Source organism: Gymnogyps californianus, chromosome 21, assembly GCF_018139145.2.
Source record: "Gymnogyps californianus isolate 813 chromosome 21, ASM1813914v2, whole genome shotgun sequence".
NCBI lineage: Eukaryota > Metazoa > Chordata > Aves > Accipitriformes > Cathartidae > Gymnogyps > Gymnogyps californianus.
The window spans coordinates 812316-833433 of NC_059491.1; the positions used below are offsets into that span (position 1 = coordinate 812316).

General features: G+C 61.2%; 1 protein-coding gene across 1 annotated transcript in view; it reads right to left on the bottom strand.

Annotated features, from left to right (window-relative positions):
- The window catches only part of AJAP1 (adherens junctions associated protein 1), a 38893-nt gene extending 18353 nt beyond the window's left edge, over positions 1 to 20540 (bottom strand). Inside the window, exons 1-2 of the mRNA XM_050909595.1 lie at positions 20484 to 20540; positions 2447 to 3126 (exon numbers count right to left, since the gene is read on the bottom strand). Coding sequence (XP_050765552.1) covers positions 2447 to 3126; positions 20484 to 20512 — 709 coding nt within the window. The 5' untranslated portion in view covers positions 20513 to 20540. The remainder of the gene's footprint in view (positions 1 to 2446; positions 3127 to 20483) is intronic.
- Positions 20541 to 21118: the final 578 nt, after the last annotated feature.

A 21118-nucleotide genomic window follows, 5' to 3' on the forward strand; every position in this document is an offset into this window, starting at 1 on the left:
TTGCCGCTTGCGGCACGCTGGAATTTTAATTCTTTCCCTCTTTCCGTGCTCCACCGTAAAATGGTGATGACAGCCCCCGAAAAAGAAAGCGCATTTTTGAAAAGCATAAGCATAAACTACGCCCGGGTGAACAAATCGCATCCCCATCTGACTGCCATCAGCACTCTGCCAGGCGCCGAGCCGGCAGGGGTGGCACCGGGACGAAGGCACCTGAGCTGCGGGTGACCCAAACCAATCCCCCCGCACAGCGGCACCCACCAAACCAGAGCGGCACGTACCAGCCTCTCCTTCCTTCCCGGACTTTATTGCAAGTAATCACTCATCTGCCTTCTCTCCTACCTACGAGCAGAATATTTGCTGTTCCAGGGGAATTTTTTGAAGCTTGTTTGTGCTGCTAGTGAGTCACGGAGACGTCGTTTCTGGCTTTTTTCCTCTCGCTTCTTCAGCAAGGAGGAGCGGGGCGAGAGGAAGATCTAACTGAGCAGGATTGCTTTCATTGCTCGTCTCAGCGAGCGCCGCTGCCTTCGCTGAAGTGCCCCCACCCCGCGCTCACCCCAAGGACCCCCACGGTCCCCCAGCGTCGCCAGGCGCCCAGTAGCAAGTCCCTTTCCAGCCAGGCGCGGGAGGGACGCGGCGGTGAAAGCAGCACCTTCGTTAGCACAACGGCAGCACCCGATCCAAGGGCAACGAGGGTGCTGCTGGCGTGCCGGGGAGCACGGGTCCCCTCGGTGGGGTGGCTCTGCCGGCTCCCAGGGTGGCCCCAGCTCCCGTGGGTGCTGCAAGCAGGACCACCCCGACCCCCAGGGCTGCTGCCAGAGAGAGCTGAAGGACGGCAAGCGGCGAGAGCAGCACCCCTCCCTGCCCACCCACCCGCCTCGGGCTCCGATCGCGACGTGCGGCGCCTTACAGGACGGCAGGACAGGGATTTCCAGCGCTCGCTGAGGCAGATAAAAAGTACAGACGAGTTACCTAATCCTAATTTGTAGCCATATGTTTTTCCCAGCAGAGAACAAACACTTCCAGCCGCTAAAGCTTATATAACAGAGAGGAGCAGGGCTTGAAAAATGCACGGCCTCGCACAGGCACACCGCCAGCAAAACCGGCGACAGCACGGCCGGTGCTTCGAGACGGCGTTGGCCGCTCGCTCCCGAAACGCTCGTCCCGAGGCGCAGCAGGGGCCCGGTGCTCCCCGCCGGGAGCTTGCCAGGGCTCTCCTGGGTGCTCAGCACCGGCAGCGGAAGGAAAAGCAGATCCGGAGCTCAGGCGCTTTTCAATTTAGGGTGGATGGGCTGAGATCCAAAAGGTCCTTTAGCGCCGGGAAGGAGTTTATCGTATTCACCGCTCGGCGAAAAGAAGTTAATTAGCAAGAACTCCGATCCCGGAAAAAGCCCCTAATGAGAGCTGAGAGCCGGCAGATTAAAGCAGCCAGCCCCCCGGGAGGCTGCCGGGGACGCGGAGGCTCGGGGCTGCGGCTCTCTGCCGATCTGCTGGCCAGGGAGGGCAGCGGCAGCGGCATGCCGGCAGGCAGGCAGCAGCACTGCCGGCTTGCCCTCGCCTAAACGAGGCAACCCACTCCAATAAGCTGGAGAGCACCAGCACGTGGCAGGAGCCATCCTCCCACGTGCCGCAAACGGAGCAGGCGGATGGGCTGCCGCAGCCAGCCAACGGCAACAAGCCCACCGCACCCCGTGCACCCGGACCGGACGATGCCGCCGAAGTCGGAGGCGCCGACCGCAGCAAGTCTGGGGAGATAAGGCTGAAGATCTCATCGCGAGCAGCAAGCAGCTCATGCCAGCAGTCGTTATCGATACTCCCTCGCTAATTTATCCAGCCGATTCCAGCGTTTTTTTAAAAGGTGTGCAGCGTGGGAGTATTTTCGCCGCTATAACTAGCTCCTCTAAATCAGGAACGACATGATGGTCGGCTTGTCTCTTTCTGCCAAGCAAGGCAGGCTAGAGAATTAATTGGGATTAAGATTAGGCCATAAAATTCTTTTTCGATTCGACTAGAAAATCACTGTGGGCTAAAAGCAGTCGATGCACAGTGAATAAATTCTGTAAACTATACAAAGGTATCCCACAGTTTAATACCGGCAATAACAAATATAATTTGAAATAAATGGGAAGCAGCTTTCCCATCCATGTCCACGCAGCAGATAGCGCTGGGGGAACGCATCGCCGTGCCCGAGCGCCGCGCTAAACACGATTACGGGAGATGGGCTGTGGATGGATACCGCTAATGGGAAAAACACAGCAAGCTGCCGGAAAACACCTCGGATAAAAGCGATGAATCAGAGCCGCCGCTCGCCTCCCGAGCGCTCTCGTTTAACATCACACGCTCATTGCCAGCCCGGGCAGACACTCGTGCCGCTCTGACCCGTCCACTCCAGGACCCCCCAGCCCTCCCGATTCACCCGCCGCCGCCCCGGCCCCCCGGCAGACCCTACCTGTGCTGTCTCCCAGCCCGCGGGGCGGGCGAGCGTCCTTGCCGCCGCTGCTGTGGCCGGCAGCCGGCTCGGCGGTGCTGGTGCGGCCGGGGCTGCTGCGGGGTACGTCCCCGCCGGGCGCGGGAGCCGGGGTGCTGGGGGGCGCGCGGGGTGGCGTGGCGGCGGTGGCAGCGGTGGCGGCGGCAGCGGTGGTGGTGGTGGTGGCGGCAGCGGCGGTGGTGGCGGCGGCGGCGGTGGCGGCGAAGGCGCCGGGCAGCGTGCTGCTCTCCAGGGAGTCCTCCTTGTCCGTGGGGCCCCAGACGATGACCTCGTGCAGCGCCGTGGGCCACCCGTCCCGCGGGGCGAAGCCGCGGCCGCGCAGGTGCCGCCGGCCCCTCCGGGAGCGGGGCCGGCGCGGGGGGCGGCCGGCGGGCAGCGGGGCAGCGGCGGGCGGCCGGCGGGAGCGGGGTCTCTGCGGGGGGGGCGCGGGGGCGCAGGTCCAGGGGGGGCCGGGGCGCCGCAGCTCCTCCCCGCTCCCCGTGCCCCACAGCGAGCCGCGGGACAGTCTGTGCCGGAGCGCCGGCCGCGGCGAGAGCCTCCCCCCGGCGCCGCTGGCTGGGGGCTGGCAGCTGGCGAGGTCCATGGCTAGGTGGAACATGGCTATTAAAATCCAAGCATGGCTTCCGAGCGGGCAACCTGACCTGTGGACAGACAGTGACCGTGTTAGAAAGGCAGGGGAGCAACCCAGCGCTCCCTCCCGGCACGGTGCGCCCCGGCTCCCCAAGCCCGGCCACCCGAAACTGCCGCCGGCAGCGCGGAAAGCGGTGCCATCATCCTCCCCCCCCGCGCTGCAGCCAGCGTCCCCTGAAACGGCAGCGCAGGGCACCCTGCACCCCCTCCCCACCCTCCTCCCACCGCCACGAAGGCGGCACACCAAGGACCCCCAGCCGAAACGGCGACTTTGCTGCTTCTCAGTGGATCTACGAACGCCATGAATGACTCGAGGATGGCTTTCACCGCAAAACGCCCTGAGGAAGCGGCCCGCGTCTGTGCTGCCCGAACTCAGCCCTTTTTTTATGAATTATCTAAAGCAGATGGCAGAAGCGGAGCGCCAGCAGCCAGAGCCTTCGCTCCGGGGTCTCTAAGTCGCAGGGGTATTGGGGAGCCCGGCCCCTGCTCCCCGGCTTTCCAAGCCAAGGTTCAAGGAGCAAGCCCGCGGAGGGCGGCCGTATCAATCCCTCAACGAGCTGAAGCAGAAGAGCACGCGGACTCTCGCGTTCGCACGCGTAACCCGTCTCCGATTGCGGAGGTCGCCCACACCGCAGCAGGAGCATCCCCTCCCACGGCGCAGGGCACCCAGCGCCGGACGCGACCCCGCGGCACAGGGACTCGCCGGGTGCCGCGCCGAGCGTTTCCTCAGCGAAGCCCTTGACCTAGCAGGGAAGGACGAGCAGCCCCTTGCGCTGCTCTCTCTTTCGCAGAACAGCTGGAAATCACGCTGAACTGTCGGCAGGCTCGGTTTTAAAATCTTGCTTTGATGTAACGTGCCACCAACGCGTCACGTCACGTCACGTCACAGCCCTCTCCCTTCCTCGGCGGCACCGCACCTTGCGAGGTTCTGCTCCGCTTGCATCTTCTCCTGAGATGCTAGCCCACGCGACGCACGGTGTTTCACGATGAGAAAATGCCCGATACGCAAATTTTTCTTGGTCCCCCCCCCCCCCCCCCCCCCGAAAAAAAATCATTAGGCCAAAGCCCAAAAATCTTTACTCCGTTTTATTCAGCTTTTACACAAGAAAGACTTTTGTCGAACTCAGCAGGAGTTAATGAGAGCTTTATATGGCTAAATAGACTAATCCTCCGCAGCGCTGCGCCCCGTAAAGTCCTTGGTAGCGCTACAAAATGTGCATCTGGTTGACAGAAGCGTTTGTACACTCCCTCCGTGCGTGAGCAAATGAAGCTAAAGGAGCTGACCTGGATACTCTCAGGCACAGGCTTTTTCTGCTCAGAGGAGCTCTTCCCCCCCCCCCCCCCCCCCCAATTGGGTATTTTTTCCAAGCGTAACAACATTTATTTTGGGGAGGAATAAGGTGACGCAGGGAAAGAGCGCAGAAGGAGAAAGGGAAGAGCCAGAAACAGACAACATAAACCAAAATAGTTCAGGCTGGGGGAGGAAGGATTTCAAGGCTTCCAAAAAAACAAACCACCCAAACCACGTTGTTGGTGGGGTTTTTTTAGAGGCCGGCAGAGCAGTGGCAGTGCCGCGGGGGGAGCATCCCCCACGTGCCGTGCATCGGCGCTGCCCCAGGCAACGCCCCGTCTCCACCGGCGAGGAGTTGGGAGCTCAGGCTTCCAGCGAGAGCACAGAACGCAGATTCACCTTGGCAATGCTCACATTCGCTTCAGTGCTCGATTTCAGCCTCTGCCTGACCCCCTAACGCCATCTGAAACGTCTCCTTGCAAGGAAGGAGAGGTGCCGGGCACCTCCCCGGCGCTACGCTCACCCCAGGTACCACCTCCCGCACCCAAACCTCTTCCCCACCCTCGGCGAGCCAGCGGCACACACGGTGCGCTTCTACGAACGGCCGCCGAACGAGGCGAGGGAAGATGCGCCCAGCCCAAACTCGGCGCTCGCCAAATCCCAGCTGCTGCGTGGAAGCTTCTGAAAGACAAAATGCCAGTCCTCGGTACTCGGGATTGGCAGCTCGCAGGAAAAACAGATCTTTCCCCCCCCTTCCCATTGCTTCCTGCTCACTCGTGACATTCTCAAGCTGCAGCGACGGCAGCCCCGAGCTCGCAGGGGTCTGCTCCGGCGTGGGACCTGCCCGAGCATCACCGCGTTGCTCCCTGCAGCCTCAGGAGGTGCTGCGGGAAAATGCAACACGCGACCCCCGGCTTCACGCGGGTCGTGCCAGAATCTCGTGGGTGAGCATGGCCAGGCAGCGGCGGGTGACACCCGGACACAGGGGTGTCCCTCGCTCCTGGCACCACTTCCCAGGCCAGAGCCTCTGGTGATGGGGAGCGACACAGTGGGGGACCCCCATGGCTCAGTGCCCCATCCTGCCCCAAGGACGGCGTGGGTCACCCTCCCGCCTGCGTCCCTCGGAGTGATGCCGGCCAAGGGGCTGTCACCCAAGGAGCGTCCTCCCGGGCACCCGGCTGGCTGGCACGGCCCCAGGAGGTGGCTTTTGGGACGGGAGCGGCGAGTCCGGTTACCTCGGCGGAATTTTGCGTGGCATGCAATCTTTTGAGGGCTTTGCAACAACAGATAAGAGCAAGTGTCCTTCAGAATAAATAGCAGCGTGTAGGAGTTGCCGTTGTCTAGGCAACGCAGCGCGATGTGCTCGGCACGGCGGCGGGGACGCGGCAGCGCGTGGCGGGGCCGGCGGCAGCCAGGGGCCCCGGGGCTCCACCGCAGGACCACCCTTCCCTCCCCCGGCCCCCCTCGAGCACCCTGCCAAAGCGGGCGGCGAGAAAGCCGCGTCCCAAAGGGCAGCCCAGGGAGCGGGGACACGTCCCGCCCGGAGGTTCTGCCGCCTCGTGCTTGCCCCAAAAAAACCCGGGCCGTCCCACGCGCCTCCGCCTCCCCATCGCCACACCGGGCAGGAGAGCATCCGCGCCGGGAGGAGGCTGGAGGAGGGCGTCTGAGCTTTGCCGAGACGTCAAACGGCACAAACCCTCCTCCAAATGCACGCGCTGCATCCCACCGGCCGGAGAGCAGAGGCAAGAGGAACCGTCGCTGCTCTCAGCGCGTGGAATAACTCATCGACTGCACTCAAAGCGGGGGGTTCTGTCGCAGGGAAGGGGGTACATCGGTCGGCCGTGCACGTAGCACCCGTCTGCCTCGGTGCGGGGGCACGGACCCAGCCCCGGCTGGGGTTACGTGGTGGGCTGGAGGGATGCACCAGGCAGGGCTGCGATTACGCTGCTCGCTGAACCCTCTGGAAATCAGGATTTTGACTATTCCTGACTCCCCCCATAAACAGCCACACACAACTTTTTTTCCATTGCAAAGAGAGACGGGGAGCGGGGGCAAGTTTCACATTTCTTTTCCCATCTTGGAGGTGAATGGGAAACGTTATCCCAAAATGCTTCTTAAACTCAGTGAAAAATTCAACAAAACTCTGAAATCGGGTTAAAAAAAGAAACAAACAGTGGAGATATTTGAGAAGATGAAATCCCTTCTTCGCCCTCCTCATCCGGAGCCTTTGCTCCTGTGAACCACAAATCTGCTCCCACAGACGATGGAGAGGCGGCCGTATCCTCAACAGCAAGGGGAACTGCTACAAATATTTACCTGCACTTCGTGAGAAGCACAAGAGCAGATTTCAAGGAAACTACTCGGATAATTACAGGGATCACGCCCGTTAAGCGCTCCAGGCTTGCTTTGCTGAGCCCAACCGAGCCAATCTCTGTTTTAAAGGCAATGGAGTTACGGGCGTTGAAGGCGTTTCAGATGGAGCCATCGCAGCCTTCCCACTGTACGCGACGTTCCGGAATTCTCCCCAGTATGAAAACCCCTTCGCAAAGCCTTTCAGACACAGCCGTTTGCTTTGAAGAGGAGGAAAGCTGGCACTTAAGACTGAGATTAATTTCAAGGAGGCCGGAGGACGCGAGCTTGCCGCGCTCTTTGCTGGTTGGGAAGAGGCTGCCGGGGCGCTTTCATGTCCGGGGCTGGCGTGGTGATGCTGCCCGGCTCCTCCGTCCTCACCGGCCCCGCGGACGGCAGCAACGCGGCTCTTGCCACCAGCCCCGCGCGCCATCAGCTCCTTCCCCACCAGGAAAGCTGGGATGACCAAATCCCTCCCACCCCGATGAAGCTTCACGTACAGCCCGAAGCCCGCGAGCGTTTTGAGGAGCACGCACACCCAAGAGAAACGCTTGGTGCCTTTGAAACGACGGAGCTGCGTGCACCGGCACGGTACCCAAGCACAGCATGGAAGTCGGACAGAAATCCATGGGAAAAGCAACGCACAGAGAAAAGATGAGAGGAGCCAGGACAAAGAGTAAAAAGCCTCTTCTGCTGCCCTCCACACACATTATTTCGCATTTCTATCCACAGAGGCAGCCCGGCACGAGCAACCCCAGGGCAGAGGCAGCCGCAGGAGTGCGGGGTCCAGCAGCACAATGGCAGCGAGACCTCCCCGAGTCCAGGACCGGCAGTACCCCGGTGCCAGGCTATTCCTCACGCCCGCTCTGCGCCATGCCCCGGTGAGAGCCAGACCTTCCAGAGAAGCGGCCAACTCGCTATAACGCCTGGGTTTTTAATTCACGCAGCTCTGAAGGCTGCGAAGCCCAGCGCCGCTTCGGGATGCTGCCTTGGAAAGCAGCCGCTGCCGCCTCTGCGCACGTGGTGCCGACCCCCACGTGCAGGAAGGGAAAGCGGGAACATCCAGCACGGCCGACGCACGAGAGGAGGTGCACGGAGCAGGAGGGAAACACCTCTGCCCCGGTCCCAGGGACCCTCGGAGGACAGTGGCACCGCCGGCGAGCCCCGATGCCGCAGGCAGGACGCGGGTTAATCCGGCGGCTGCAAAACCAGGCAATACCCAGAAATCTCCGAGTCTGGTAATCTGTCCGAGCAATTAACTGGGATCAGGGCCACCGAGCGGCTCTGACAAACGGCACAGCACAAACGGTCAGCAAGCCGTTCGCACGTAAGCCATTTCCCTGAAGCCTCAAAAGGCCCGCTCGAGCGTGAATCCCAGGGCAGCGCCGGCGAGAGGTGCCTACTTGCGTCCCTTTCATAAGGTGCTTGCTTGCTCTCCAACACCGGGCCCTTTCTCCCCTGACTGTGGAGACACTTCGCAGGCAGCATTAAATGCAGAATAGGCTGATTTTTAATGCAGAATTATACAAATGGAGCCGTTCTTCCATTTCGTGCCTCCTGTTAGGTAATGTATTGGTATTGCACAGGGAATCAAGGTTACGTCCTTGTTGGGATGATTTACGAACACCGAGCATTTCACATCTCCAAACACAGAGCGAGACAGAGACAAAACTATTCCGGCCGATGCCCGGAGTGCGAGCAGGAACCATGGCCGGAGGGACAGGGCGATGTTCGCTCGTCCCAGGCAAGACACGGCAGGAAAGCGGGTGCCACGCTCTAGGAAAAGCATCCTTGGGAGCGTGGCTGCGTGTCCTACAAAGGCGTTCGGAGCGTGACACGTTGTGAGAGTATTTGCAGGAGCTCGCTGGCTGCGGAAAGAACGAGGCCGCTGCATCTCGGCGGGTGACTTTCACGCTGGAGCAAGAGGAAGAGGGGAAAGTTTCGGCGGCGGCGGTGGCAGATACTTGGCCCGCAATCGCGTGTCCTTGCCGAGGTGGGGACTGCAGACCCGGCGCCCGCCTGCCGCAGCCGCTCTCCTCTCCAGCCCCGCTTCCGTGCGCGACGATCCCTGCAGTGCAGCGACTGTCCTTTGTTGTGACACTACCAGCCATCGCCATGGAAATAGAGCATCACCGTTTCACTCCGGGCCGGAACGGGACCGTCGCCGGGGCTGGGAGAGAGGAAGCTGCGCACTCCCGTGCGATGGCGGCACAGATGGGTGCCAAAAGACACGTGGCGAGTTACGGTGCAGGATCAGCGGGAGACGCCGGGGAGCACCCCGGGGACCACCCCGGCGGGGCGCCCAGCACAGCGCCCACCGCATCCTGCCCCGCTCCCCCGGGCGCCGGCAGCGGAGGCGCGGGACCGCGGGAACCGCCGACCCGAGCACTTCGCTCCTAAGCCATGTTTTGCTCCGGGACAAGTCGCTCCGAACCCAGACCCAACGGGAACTGGGAACTTACTGTTCACCGCGCCGTCTGGAGCCACGGCTTCTTCCAAGTTAATTACAAATTTGAGAAAACATGGCTGCCAAGCTCTTGAAAGCCGGGACTGGGAATTAAGGCACAAAAGCTGACACACAGTAGCACCTAGGTAAATTAAATGTGCCACATCACTACCTATCTATATTACAGAACTGAGCTTCAGGATTACCTGCTAATAAAAGTGATATTTAAAACAAGTCCTAAGTTCCTCCGCTCTCCCCCTTCTCCCCACAAGTAATTAAAGCGACACCGCTTCCCGCGGCGGAGGAGATGGGATTTATCACGGAGGGAAATCAGCAGAGGGTGAAATAGGCTGAATCCTCACCACCACGATTCCGCGGCCAGGCAGTCGGCACCCGTTTCCCCGGGAAAACGGGGCGGAAAGAGGTCGGCCGGGGCTGGGGAGCAGCGGGTCCTCCCCAGGACACAAATGCCGAGACAGAGGCGGCCGGATCCATCCCTGCCCGCGCCTGGGGAGCTGCAGCCCGCGCAGGAGAGGGAGGCAGGAGGGCGGCCGCAGCGGAGGGGAGCCGCTCGCTTTTCCGCCTCTGTCTTGAGCTCGCCCAGCTGCAAATAAACAATTTTAACATTTGAATAGCCGCGAGTGCGGAAGGCGTAATTAATACCCAGCGGTACCGCCAATATGCTGATGCGGTAGGCGCAGACCCTGCCAAGGCTGCCAGAGAGCAGATCCGGCGCGGCGGTGCCGCGGCCCCGGCTGCTCTCGCCTTCGGGTCCCGTCCTTCGCTGGAGGCAGAGAAAGGGCAAAGCCGCAAGCGCGGCAGCCCGGGGCTGGTGCTAGAGCCCACCGGCGCGGGACCCCTCCGGCATGGCACCCCTCCGGCACATCCCACGCCCACGCCGTGAGAAGCGGCACGGTCTTGCAGAGCGAGGCAGGAAAGAGCAAGAAGGAGGAAACGCAGAGAACAGGCGCACGTGGCATTGCTGCAAAGGCAAAAGCAGGTTTGCTCCACGTGCCTGGTCGCTGCCAAAACCGAGCCAACCTTTAAACCCGGGTTTCAAGTTCAGCTCCCACTTCCACGGACCGTAAAGGATGCCGACAGGACTAAGGGGTGCTCAGCGCCTGCAGCCGGCCCGAGGACGAGCGCGAGAGCTCAGCTAACGCAGCGAGCTGGCAAACATCGTCCAAGATCGCCAGCCTACTTCGACTTGCTCTAGAAAGGGCACAACGCCTGCTGTAGAGCGTTTTCCCCGGTCTTGCAGGATTCTTTCAGATAGGATTTGAAAAGCGCCAGGGGCGGGAAGCCCAGAAGTCAGCGTGCGCCTTCAGACGGAGAAACGTCTTCAGCCAATTTCTGTGCAAAACCGGCGCTCGGCGATTCACCCGCTGCTGCTCCGGCAGAAGGAGCTCCGTGCGCGGTCTAGCTCCCCCAGGAAGACTCAGCGGGCTGCGGTTTCATCTGCCAGACGTCGCGAGGCAGGGCCCGGGCAAGCTGCCCCGAGCTGCCTGCGCTGCCTGCCCGCTTGCTGCGGGCAGGGGCCGGCAGTCACGCCGCCTCCCGCCTGGGCTGGGCAACAAACCGCCCCGAGCACTTGCCAGGGTGGTGGTGGTGGGGGGGACACGGCTCAGCTGCAGGCTGGGCCCCAGCAGCCCGGGGTACCACCAGAGCATCCCCCCCCGGCGGGCACGGCGCGGCCGCCGCTTCCCCCGCTGCCGCTCGGCCAACCCAGCCGGCAAACACTGCGCGCATTTAGCGCGCGGCAGGGCCGGACAGTGGGGCATTTCATCAAACCGTCGGAACTAACACTCGGGCTTTGTCCCGCCCGGATAAAGGGGATTTGTGAGCGCTGGCTTTCCGGCCCAAACCTGCACCTGTAGCCCACTTATCCCACTCGTCCCCCCCGAATTCTGCACCCGCGCCGGGGACCAGGCAGCAGCGAGAGCTTCAGTTCAGACACAACTTGCCGGGAAGTTTCTCTCCGATTTCCACATCCACCAAAAATTGCGCCGAAGAGTCACAGCCTCCAGCTCCGTTCTTGCTGATACTACAAAAATCCCACGAACCTAAGGAAATTAGGGGATTTTCCCCTTATTTTAGCTTCTATCTAAACCTCCTCGTGCATTTCACCACCTCGTGTGCACCGCAAAATCGCTTCCTAGTCTCTACTCGCTAACTATGTATGAGAGCACTAAACCCGGGAGCTTAGAGATCATCCCGAACGCCGCACAGAATAAATAAGGAGAGCGGCTCGGTTTAGCTGCTCCCCGATGCGGCCGCGGGCTCACGGAGGAAGGCGCGCTCCCCCCGTAGCCACAAATGAAGGAGTTGCTTGTTTCCCTGCTTCGCTGGTGATTTTTCTTCCTTTGCCACACGTCTATCCCCTGCACAACCGATTTGTGGACAAAGCCGGGTTTCCGCAGGACGATCGGGCCGCCTCCTCTGACAAAGCGACCGAATCCGGCTGTACGAGTGGGACGCAAAGCCCGAGCGCTGTGGGACGGGACGGCAGGAGCGGGGCTCTCCCCGCCAGGAGCCAAGCGGACCGACGCCAGGATTGCGATAATCCTGCCTGATCCCAGGCTGGAGCAGGAGCCTTACGAGGGGTTTTCCTCCTCCGAAGTCCATATCCATGAAGGCACAGTGATTTCAAGAGATAGCGACTATTTCAACCCAGCCCTCCGGCTCTGAAGGGACCTACAGAGAGGAAGACAATGGTACCAGCTACTGCTTACACCGCCCTTTAACACCGCCGCTTCACTGGTAACTAAACCGAGTGCTTATTTTCTAAATTAATGTGCTCCAGCGTGTCATTACGACGTACGCAGGAAACGCTTTGATCTAAAAAAATAAGATAAGTTAGCTCAGTATGTATAAAGTGGCAGCTTAACGAGCTTTAAAACCAAATAATTAAAATGGGTTCGTTGCATTGTTGTAACACAATACGGCTTCGCAGGAGCCGCACATCGGAGCCCACCGCTCTGCCCGCCGAGGTATCCGCATCGATGGGAAATGCTACCACTGCGGAAAACACCCAAGGAGAAAACAGCTTCCAACGGGATTTTCAGTGATGATCTCCCAAAGATCTTCCCGGGAGCGAAGCCAAGCATTGACCCCGCTGGAAACGCCCGGATGAGCGGCACAGGGCCAAGCCGTCCCCTTCCCGGGGCGAGGGCTGGACGTCCGCACGGGGCTGCGCGGTCCCTCGGGACATCCGACTGACTCGGGCCTTAACTCCAGCACTGTGGTCTCCTGGTAGAGCAGCTCTCCATTCACACCGGAGTAACCGAGATCCAAACCTGGCTTTCTCCCGGGAAGTCCCCGGCAGCCCAGGGATGCACAGCCTGCATTGAAACCTCAGTGGCCGTACACGGGAACGAACACAGGGAAAGCGTAAAGAATTTCAAAAGCTCCAGTAACTCTTACAGAAATGGAGATGATGAGAGAAATAAAGCCTCTAAAAGCAGACAGATAGACAGATGGCTTTTATGGAGCAAGAAATACAATAAAAAAAAAAAAATAGAAGCAGCAGAGCGCTCTTTGAAGGTGTGAAACATCAATAGGAAAGCCTGGAGAAAAGCAAAGGCGCGAGAGCTGGGGCACGAGGGAGGGGAGCGCAGCGCAGGGCATCGCATCGCCCGGCCGAGGCTCCGGCGCGGTGCCGGGGAGCTCCCGGCCCCCCCCAGCTCCCGAGCCAGGTGCCGGGGCTCTGCCCGGCCCCGCAGCGGGGACATCCCGCTGCTGGAGAAGGCTCACGGCTCGACACGCTTCATGGAGAAAAGAGAACGGCCCACAAGGATGGAGGAAAAGCCAAACCAAAATAGAATGCAAAGGCAGCGAGAATGAAATCCGGGGCAAAGACTCTTGATCCTTTCATACAGAGGTTTAAATCCCCTTTTAGCACCGAACAATCTCTTTTCCACGACGAAGAGCAGTTCCCCCTGCCACGGCCACCTCATCACGCGTACAGCACGCGGCAGCTCGCAGGCTCTCCCGCTCCGGCGGCTGCGGGAGCGAAATCCTGCCGGATCAAGGGGAGCGTGAGTCCCCAGAGGCGCTCTGAAAACACCGTGCTGTCTGCGGGCACACACCCTCCGGAGCCTAATTGCCAGCGAGGCAGATATCGCTGCGCTTTGCATCTCATTTAATAAAAAAAAAAAATCCCGTTTGCAGGAGAGATTAAACTTTTCAGAGCGTTATCTCCAAAGGAGAGACAGAGGCCTCTGCCAGGCAGATGGGCAGCGACAGGAGACCTCCCGCATCCCTCCCCGCTTTTCGGAAACCTCTGCGGTTTATTGCAGCTCCTGCAGTATCTCGGCTTCTTGCTAACGTCCCCTGTGCCGGGTCCGCGTGCCAGCAGCCTCGCGCCGCGCAGGTCCGGACCTCCGGATGGATGAAAGGGAAGAACGTGGAATCATATCCCTTCCCGCTGGACGCCTGAGCGGAACATCCCCAAGAAACAGCCCATAAGAAACGTTTCCATCCTAATCCATCAAGATTAGCAAAACTGATTTTGCCAGAGACTATGTCACTTTGTTGGGAACCCAGAAGTCGTCCTGAATATTTCACATCGGACGACGCTAAAGGAGTAGAGAGCCTCTTACGAAGCCAAGAAACAAGAAGATGAGTAACTCATCCTCATCCTTCCCAGGGAAAACCGAATAAGAAAATCCATGAAAGGCAACTACTTGGAGAAAATGGGTTTCTTCTTCTCGGGAGCTCTTTTAAAAATAACGCTTGCCAGCATCTGAAACGGCAACGCTTTCCCTGTGTAACGCCCAGCCGCTGCGGGCTCAGCCGAGCTTCGGCTTCTGCCGGGGAAAGGCAGAGCCCGACCGTGCTCCCAGCGGGAAGCGCGGCCACGTGGCCCCGGCTCCCGGCATTAATCACCCACGTTTCGGTGGGTACTTAAGTGGATGTCCTAATCCATGTCAATTAACAGACGCTTCATTACTCGAGTCCTGCAGACGGAGGCAGAGATGCTATCGCAGGCACCGGGAGCAGGGCTGGGGTCACGCACGGGACTCCGGCAATTAGAGGAACGCGTCCCCGAGGAAGCCGCGCGTGCGGCGGGGACGGCTCGCCGGGCAGGCAAATCCGGGGCTGGGGGGGGCAAAACCCGGGCTGCCCCCCCAACCTTGCCACCTCTGCAACCCAAATGACACGCAGTCAAGTGGCAACATCAATTAGCGCCGTTTGCTCTTAACGGAGCCTCAAATGCTGTCTGCCGAGCAACGAGCCCTCAGCCCTCCCACACCGAGCCACCAAAGCTTTACGCAGTTCCTAAGCCAGCGTTACGCAGCCACATCTCCTATTTATAGGGCCGTAAACCACGGCTGGAGCGAGTATCGCAAGGAGGTTCTCCTGAACATCCCGGGGTGCTGTGGAAAGGGAGGCACGGCCAAAGCCCCTTATGGATGGGAGCAACCGATCCCTGCAAGGTCGTAGCTAAACTCCACAAAAGGGCTCTCCTGCACGGAACAGCGCAGTCCCTTGCACGGCACGTGCCGTTCCGCCGGTGTCCTGAGGCACACGGTCACTCACCGTGGGTCCCTGCGCCAGCACGTCCCCGTCCCCTCACTTCTCTCGCGTTAAGGCGTGCGCGCTCCGGCAAGCTCCAGTTTTTCCACCTCAAGGGTCCAGACTTGTATTTCTCTTGCGGGAAGCGCGTCACCGCTCCCAGCCCACGTGTTCTTCTTGAAGCAGCTTTTACTCGGCCTTTATTTGGGAGGCAGCGGAGTTTGCAGCGCTCGCACCCCAGCCAGGCAGAGGAAAGCTGCACCGCTCCCACCTCGCCACTTTGCAACAGCCAAGCCTCGTCCCACGGACAGCTTCGCCCGGGGCTAGGAGCAGATTTGCTTTTGCTCCCCGCAGCACCGCGCAGGATCGGGCAAGCTGGACACCGCTGGAGCAGCATCGCTCATCGGGACGCACCAGCGGCCACCGGCAGAACGGACACAGCGCCGCTGGGGATGCAACAACGCTTCCAGAAAAGCGGAGCTGCTGAGAAAGACTTTCAGAGCAAATTTAAACAAAAATCATCACATGTTAAAGTGTATCTCCTGCCTACACATCATTTCCAAGTCACAACGAGACATTTTGCAGATCAGAGTTGAAAATGAACACTTTATGAATGATGAGCTTTTTTTTTTTTTTTTTTTTAAAGTCCATTTAAGTTCTCTGGGACAACCAGCAAAGGTGGAGGGCTGGGGAAGCCTCTGTGGCTGAATTTTGGTGGGGCGCTGGCCCGAAGGCGGTCAGCGGTCTCGGACAGAAAACCAGAGCCAGGCTCAAAAGCCTTGCCGGGGACGTACGATGCGGTGCTCTGCCGGGAAGGGCCTCGGGCGAGTCCCCGGTGGGTGCTTCGGCCTCCTGCCCCGGGCGCTCAGCGCTCGCTGACCCCGTCCCTGCTTCATCCCACGCAACTGCTCATCCACCTCCAGCCAAGCCAGATTTCTTTGCCTTTTATCGCTGTTGCTTGGCACCAGAAAGGCTGAATCACTCGGCACCGAGGAGGGGACACATCCTCCCGCACGTGGGGTTACCGCCGCAGGTCTCCACCGTGCTCCGCGAGCATCGCACCCAGCAGCCCCGGCCCCGGGCGAGAGCTTCGCCGAGCATCGCCTGGCCCTGCCACCCACGCCACCAGCAGCGCGGGCGCTTCGCCTCCAGCTTGGGCGACCCGCGCCAGCAGCACCGGAGAGAGACGAAGCCTCGCCAGAAACGGCCCTCGGGCCCCGCCGCGTCCCCCGGCGTGGCTGCACGCCAAGGCACCCGACGCCGCGCTGAAAGGAGGCTTTAGCGCAGCTTCTGCTCGCTGAGCCGCTGAGGCCAGAGAAAGGAACGGATAAACCCAGCAAGCAGGAGCAATTCAGTGGCAGACGAAAGCTCATTTCAGGAGGAATCCTCATAAAACCAAATTAATGTTGAAGGATGAAGGCAGGTAAACCTCCCACAGTTAAGTTCAGGCCACAGAGACTCAGTTTAAGTCTCCCAGCAGTTCTGATTTAATCAATGCATTTCAAAGTGAAATTAGATGAAGTACATCTCCATCACAGGAAATTATGTAAGCTATCAAAGTCTGTAGGTGCAGGTCCCGGTAAGGAGAGCCACAGGAAATATTCACATCTACTCGAATTCCATTTTTAAGGAGGCAGTTCAGGTCCAGAGTTTTGCATTATTCCAGTGAAAAAACTCGCTCTGATGAAAACCGTGTACCCAAGGCGAAGAAGGGCCAAGCGGCAGCTTCGGGAGCATCCCCCAGAAAACCCGCGGCGGCCACCGGGTCGCTGGGCTTGGCCGGGGAACCCCTGCCCAGCGGCACTATCCAGGGAGGGAAGGGAGGAGGAAAAACCCTTTGTTTTAAACGAGGGGGTGAAAGCGCCGACGAGGCCGCTCCATCCTCCCCGCTGATCCCGCCCAACACGCTTGGCTTCCAGGAGTTATCCCGCTAGAAGAGTTGTGGTCTCAAACCCAAACCCCGTCGGGCCTGAATTGCTGTAACCCACTTCGTCATCGCCAGCCCTTAACGAGAATAACAGGTACTGCAACCCGGAGCGGAGCAGCTCCCGCTCCTCCGGCTCAGCACATTGATTCCCGTAATCTTTCCTCCCAGTCCTTCTCCCATTCGCTATATTTAAAGGCTTAAGCATGCATACATTTCCATAATGAACCTCAGACCTGTCGGAAGTCATATGGATTATTCACACCCTACGGAGCTGTTGGGCGAAGCCGCTCTCGGCGCTCACCGCCGCCCTGTATACGTACGTACAGCTACAAATGTAAACAAGCCGTGCTGGGAGACCTCGCGGATCAGACTGGGGCGAGGAAAGGCAGGAACGCAGCCACCGGGCCGCCCGGCGAGCTGGTCTCTGCCTCGCCGTGCTTCCCCTTCCCAGGCTGGGCTTTGAAGGAAAACTAGCAACTCCTTATTTTCAGCAGATGACCGTTACGTAAAGCAAACCCAGGCTGCGGCGCCTGGAGCAGACGGGCCGGCAGCTCGTGCACCGAAGGCAGGCAGGACGGCTGGCGACGTGGAGCAGCCCCCGAAGCCCCCAGCTCCGGCACCGCAGGCCATCCGTCACCCCGCCGGAGACGCCACAAAGGCAACGCGGCGGCGACGGCTCCGGCGTGATTACACCAATTATTCACGCTCTGGGGGAGAGGCTGCTAAAGCCCAGCGCCGCTCCCTTTGCCTCATCTGTGAAACTGCTGCCGGTGCGGAGGTACGAACCGCTGCATAAAAGCGCAGTTTACTCAAGCATTATTGTGGCTGTTAAGTGTCATAGCCGGTGACACTAGATGAATTTCTGTGGCAATCAATTCACCTGGGAGCAGGCAGCTCAGCCCCTGCGTGGATGCGGGATGAGTAAGGACTCCTCAGTGGAGGCCATTAACTCCCACTGCTTACTGCTCTCATTACTTTCCAGACTGCAAGGCTTGCATCTTTGACGAGCGGCTGAATCTACATTTGACAGCGTGAACTTGAGGAGCGAAATTCATGGAAAACGTTTGCTTTGGCAGTCACTACAAGGCCCATAAAGTTTCCTCGGCGCCAACGCGCAGGGATGTATGCTTTTAATGAGTTGTTTTATACAATCGGGAAGAAATCGCAAACAGAGGTTTTACTCATGCTGCAAATCACTCCGGAGCTAAACGCTGTAAAAACCGTGGCATGTTGTTTAAAATATTATATTTGTAGCTACGGAAGGGAAGTCCCCAACCAGAGCTAGGAGCCAGGCAGACGGCACGCTGCAGAAAGCTGTCGTGCCCTTCCAGGCAGACGCAGGCACCGACGCAGACGTACACACGTACACGTACGTCTGTGCGCGCCCAGGAGGCGACAGAGTAGCTGCCGTCCCCCCCGAAAACAGACCTTTGCCCTGCAGCACCCGGGCCCGCCGCGCTGCGAAGGGCGGAGCGGATCGGGAGCACCCCCGGGACCTCACGGGGGCTTTGAGGGGCAACGCCGCACACCCAGCCCCGCTCCTCACGGCGCCCAGAACCGGGGCAGCGGCGAGCTCCCCTTCACGAAAGCAAGGGCGGCATCATTCTGCGGGTTTGCAGGTCTTGCCCTCCTCAGCTGAAGAGCAAGGCTCGCCCGCAAGGTCACGCAGCTGCCGCTGCCCCGGGGCGAAAGGAATCCGACTTGAAAGCAGCAATAAGGTACCGTCTCCCCGCGGCAGCCAGCAGCTCCAGGCAGAGACTGCGCGGGGTGAAACGGGCGCTGGAAAGGTCTACTGCTTCTCTCGGAGCTATTTTTCCAGCAGTCTTCAAGAAAATGAGGGGAAATGGCATGGGAAATGTCAGAAATGAAGCCAGAAGCAATTAGAGGTAGAGAGAAGTGAGAGCAGCAGGCAAGGTTAGCAGTAAAGTTATCTCTTATTAAAAATAAAACACGGAGGGACTGGAAGCTGATGAGGTGGTACAGAGGACAGCCTGGCGCTGAGGATCCAGGATACGCAGCAAAGAAATTCGCAAGGCGAATCGAGGAGAGAAGCGACCGGAAGGCTCCTGTTTTCATTGCTAAACTCTTCACAAAAATAAAAAAGCAGAGGGCGTCCTCCGTTTCCAAGATTACAGCCTTCTGCTGGCTCCAGCCTCAGGAAACAGCCCTCCAGCTCCACCGGGCTTTTCATCTGCCGCAGAATACATCCAAACGCGAGGCACCCTGAAAACCATCTCGGGTGCTTTCCCTAGGAGTAATTCCTAAGGTCGCTACATCCCCGTGGACTCCCGGGAGACTCTGTCCTTCCCACCCCACAGCAGCGCATCCTCGGCGGGCGGATGGATGTCTGCGGCGGCAGCACGAAGGTGCTCGTGTGCCCGGGCCGTCGGGGTGCATCGGCCGGGGGCCGGGGACGAGGCCGGGGGGCATCGGGAGCTCGCTTGCCACGTGCCTCTGGAATACGCCGCACGGCACACGCGAGTGTAAAACAAAAGCCGAGGGCCTCCCCCAGCTCCTCGGCGCAGACAAAACCTCAGTTCAAGCTTCACCCTCCAGGACTCCATCCGAAGCTCAAGCAGAGGGACAAAGCCGCCAGCGACTCCAAAGGCCGACGGACAAAGGCCTCTCGCAGCACCCGCATCCTGCCCGCGGCTCCCGCGGCGTTCGGGGGGCCCTGCCCGCCTCCCCTCCCGTGCCCCCAAAGCAGCAGCCATGTTCTGCCGAGCCCCCCCCCGGGCTCCCCTAGTTGCTGCGTGGGGTAGGGCTGGCGGCGGGGCCGCATCCATCCGCTCACCCCGCAGCCGTCCGGGGCACCCAGTCCCGCTCCCCGGGGAGCGGCCGCAGGGCCCGGTGCGAGCTGCGGGAGCGGGGCCACCCACTCGGGACCCCTCGCCTCGGGACCCCCCTCCGCAGCAGCCAGACCCTCCGTGCAGCCGGAGAACACGAGGACGCGCCTGAACCGCCGGCCCGCTCCACAGAGGGGAGGCTTGGGGCAGGCGGCAGGGTTTGACCCCTGCCCCACACGAACCACTCGCCGGCTCCAAACCAGGACTTTTTAAAGACAAAATCGGTCTGGGGGGGGTGGGGGGGGGGAGGAACGGATCGTGAATCTCACAGCGGCGTAGTTTTCTTTGTGATCTCACTTGTTTAACACGCTGCTGCTTTAAACGTATTCCAGCGAGACAGGCTCAAAGCAGAGGAACGCAGGTATTCCTGCGGCTGCAGGGCAGACGGGCAGAGCGCGGGCAGGGGCTGGGTAACCAGCGCTCGCCCAGCACAGTACCGTGGAAATAACACGATTTCGGCTCAGATGACTTCGCAGCGGTAATGAAAACGTGTTACATAACACTTTGCCTCCGTCTCCTCTGCTTTGCAATTCTCGATTAATCTCCCCAACACATCCACCCGCCCGCCGCACACGCCCCGGCCGCCCCCCCCCCCCACCCCCCGGCCCCTTCCCCCGAGCGGCACCCGCCGGGGCGGCGGGGGGGGGGGGACGGGGACGACGATACCCTTCCCGGCAGCGTGCGGGGACCGGCGGGCGCAGGGACACGGCGCACCCGTGTCGCTGGGCAGGGCGGCCGAGCGGGGCTGGGGGAGCCGGGGGAAGGAAGCCCCGCCATCTCGCCCGGAACGGGGACCGGCCGCGGCTGCCCGAGCGCTGGGAGCCGCCGGGCTGCACCGCCCCGCTCTCCAGCCCGCACCCCGCTTCCCGAAGTTCACGATGTCACCCCGCCAGCCGCTCCCCGAGCGCGGCCGGGCGGGGGGGGGGGAGGCGAGAAGCGCAGCCGGCGCTCGCTCCGCGGGGCTCCGCGGGGCCGCCGCGCCCCGGCCCTACCTGCTTCCCGAGAGCCGTCGCATCCACATCGTCACGTCTCCCGGCCCGTCCCGGCCCGGCCCGGCCCGGCGGGGCTCACCGCCTCAGCTCTCCATCCGGGCGCGCCGGCCCGCGCCCGCGGCGGCGCTCAGCGGCGGGGCAGGCGGCGGCCGGCGGGGCGGGCATGCCCGGGGGCCGGCGGAGGCTTCGGCGCTCCGGTTGCCCTGGTCCCTCAGCGCCGGCGGGGCAGCTGCGCGCCCGCGGAGGCTGCGCGCCCCATGCGCGGCGGGGGCCCCTGCGGGCGCGGTGCGGCGGGGCTCGGCGCGGCTCGGCTCGGCGCGGCTGGGCTCGGCTCGGCGCGGCGGGGCTCGGCGCGCCCGCGTCTGTGCGCGCACCCGCGGGGCGGGGGCGGGGGGGGGGCCGCGGCTCGGGGAAGTTGCGCGGGGAGGAGGCGGGGGCGGAGCGCGGCCCCTCCGCTCCGCGGCCGCGGCGGGGCGGGGGCGGACCCGCCGGGAGCCGGGGCCGGAGCCGCCAGGGGCGGCCCCGCCGGGGAGAGCCCCGCCGGGAGGCGGCCTGTCCCTCCGCAGGATGCCGCGCTCGGCCACCAACTTCCCCTCGCCTGCGCACCGAGGCACCGAAACGCTCCTTTCTCCCCT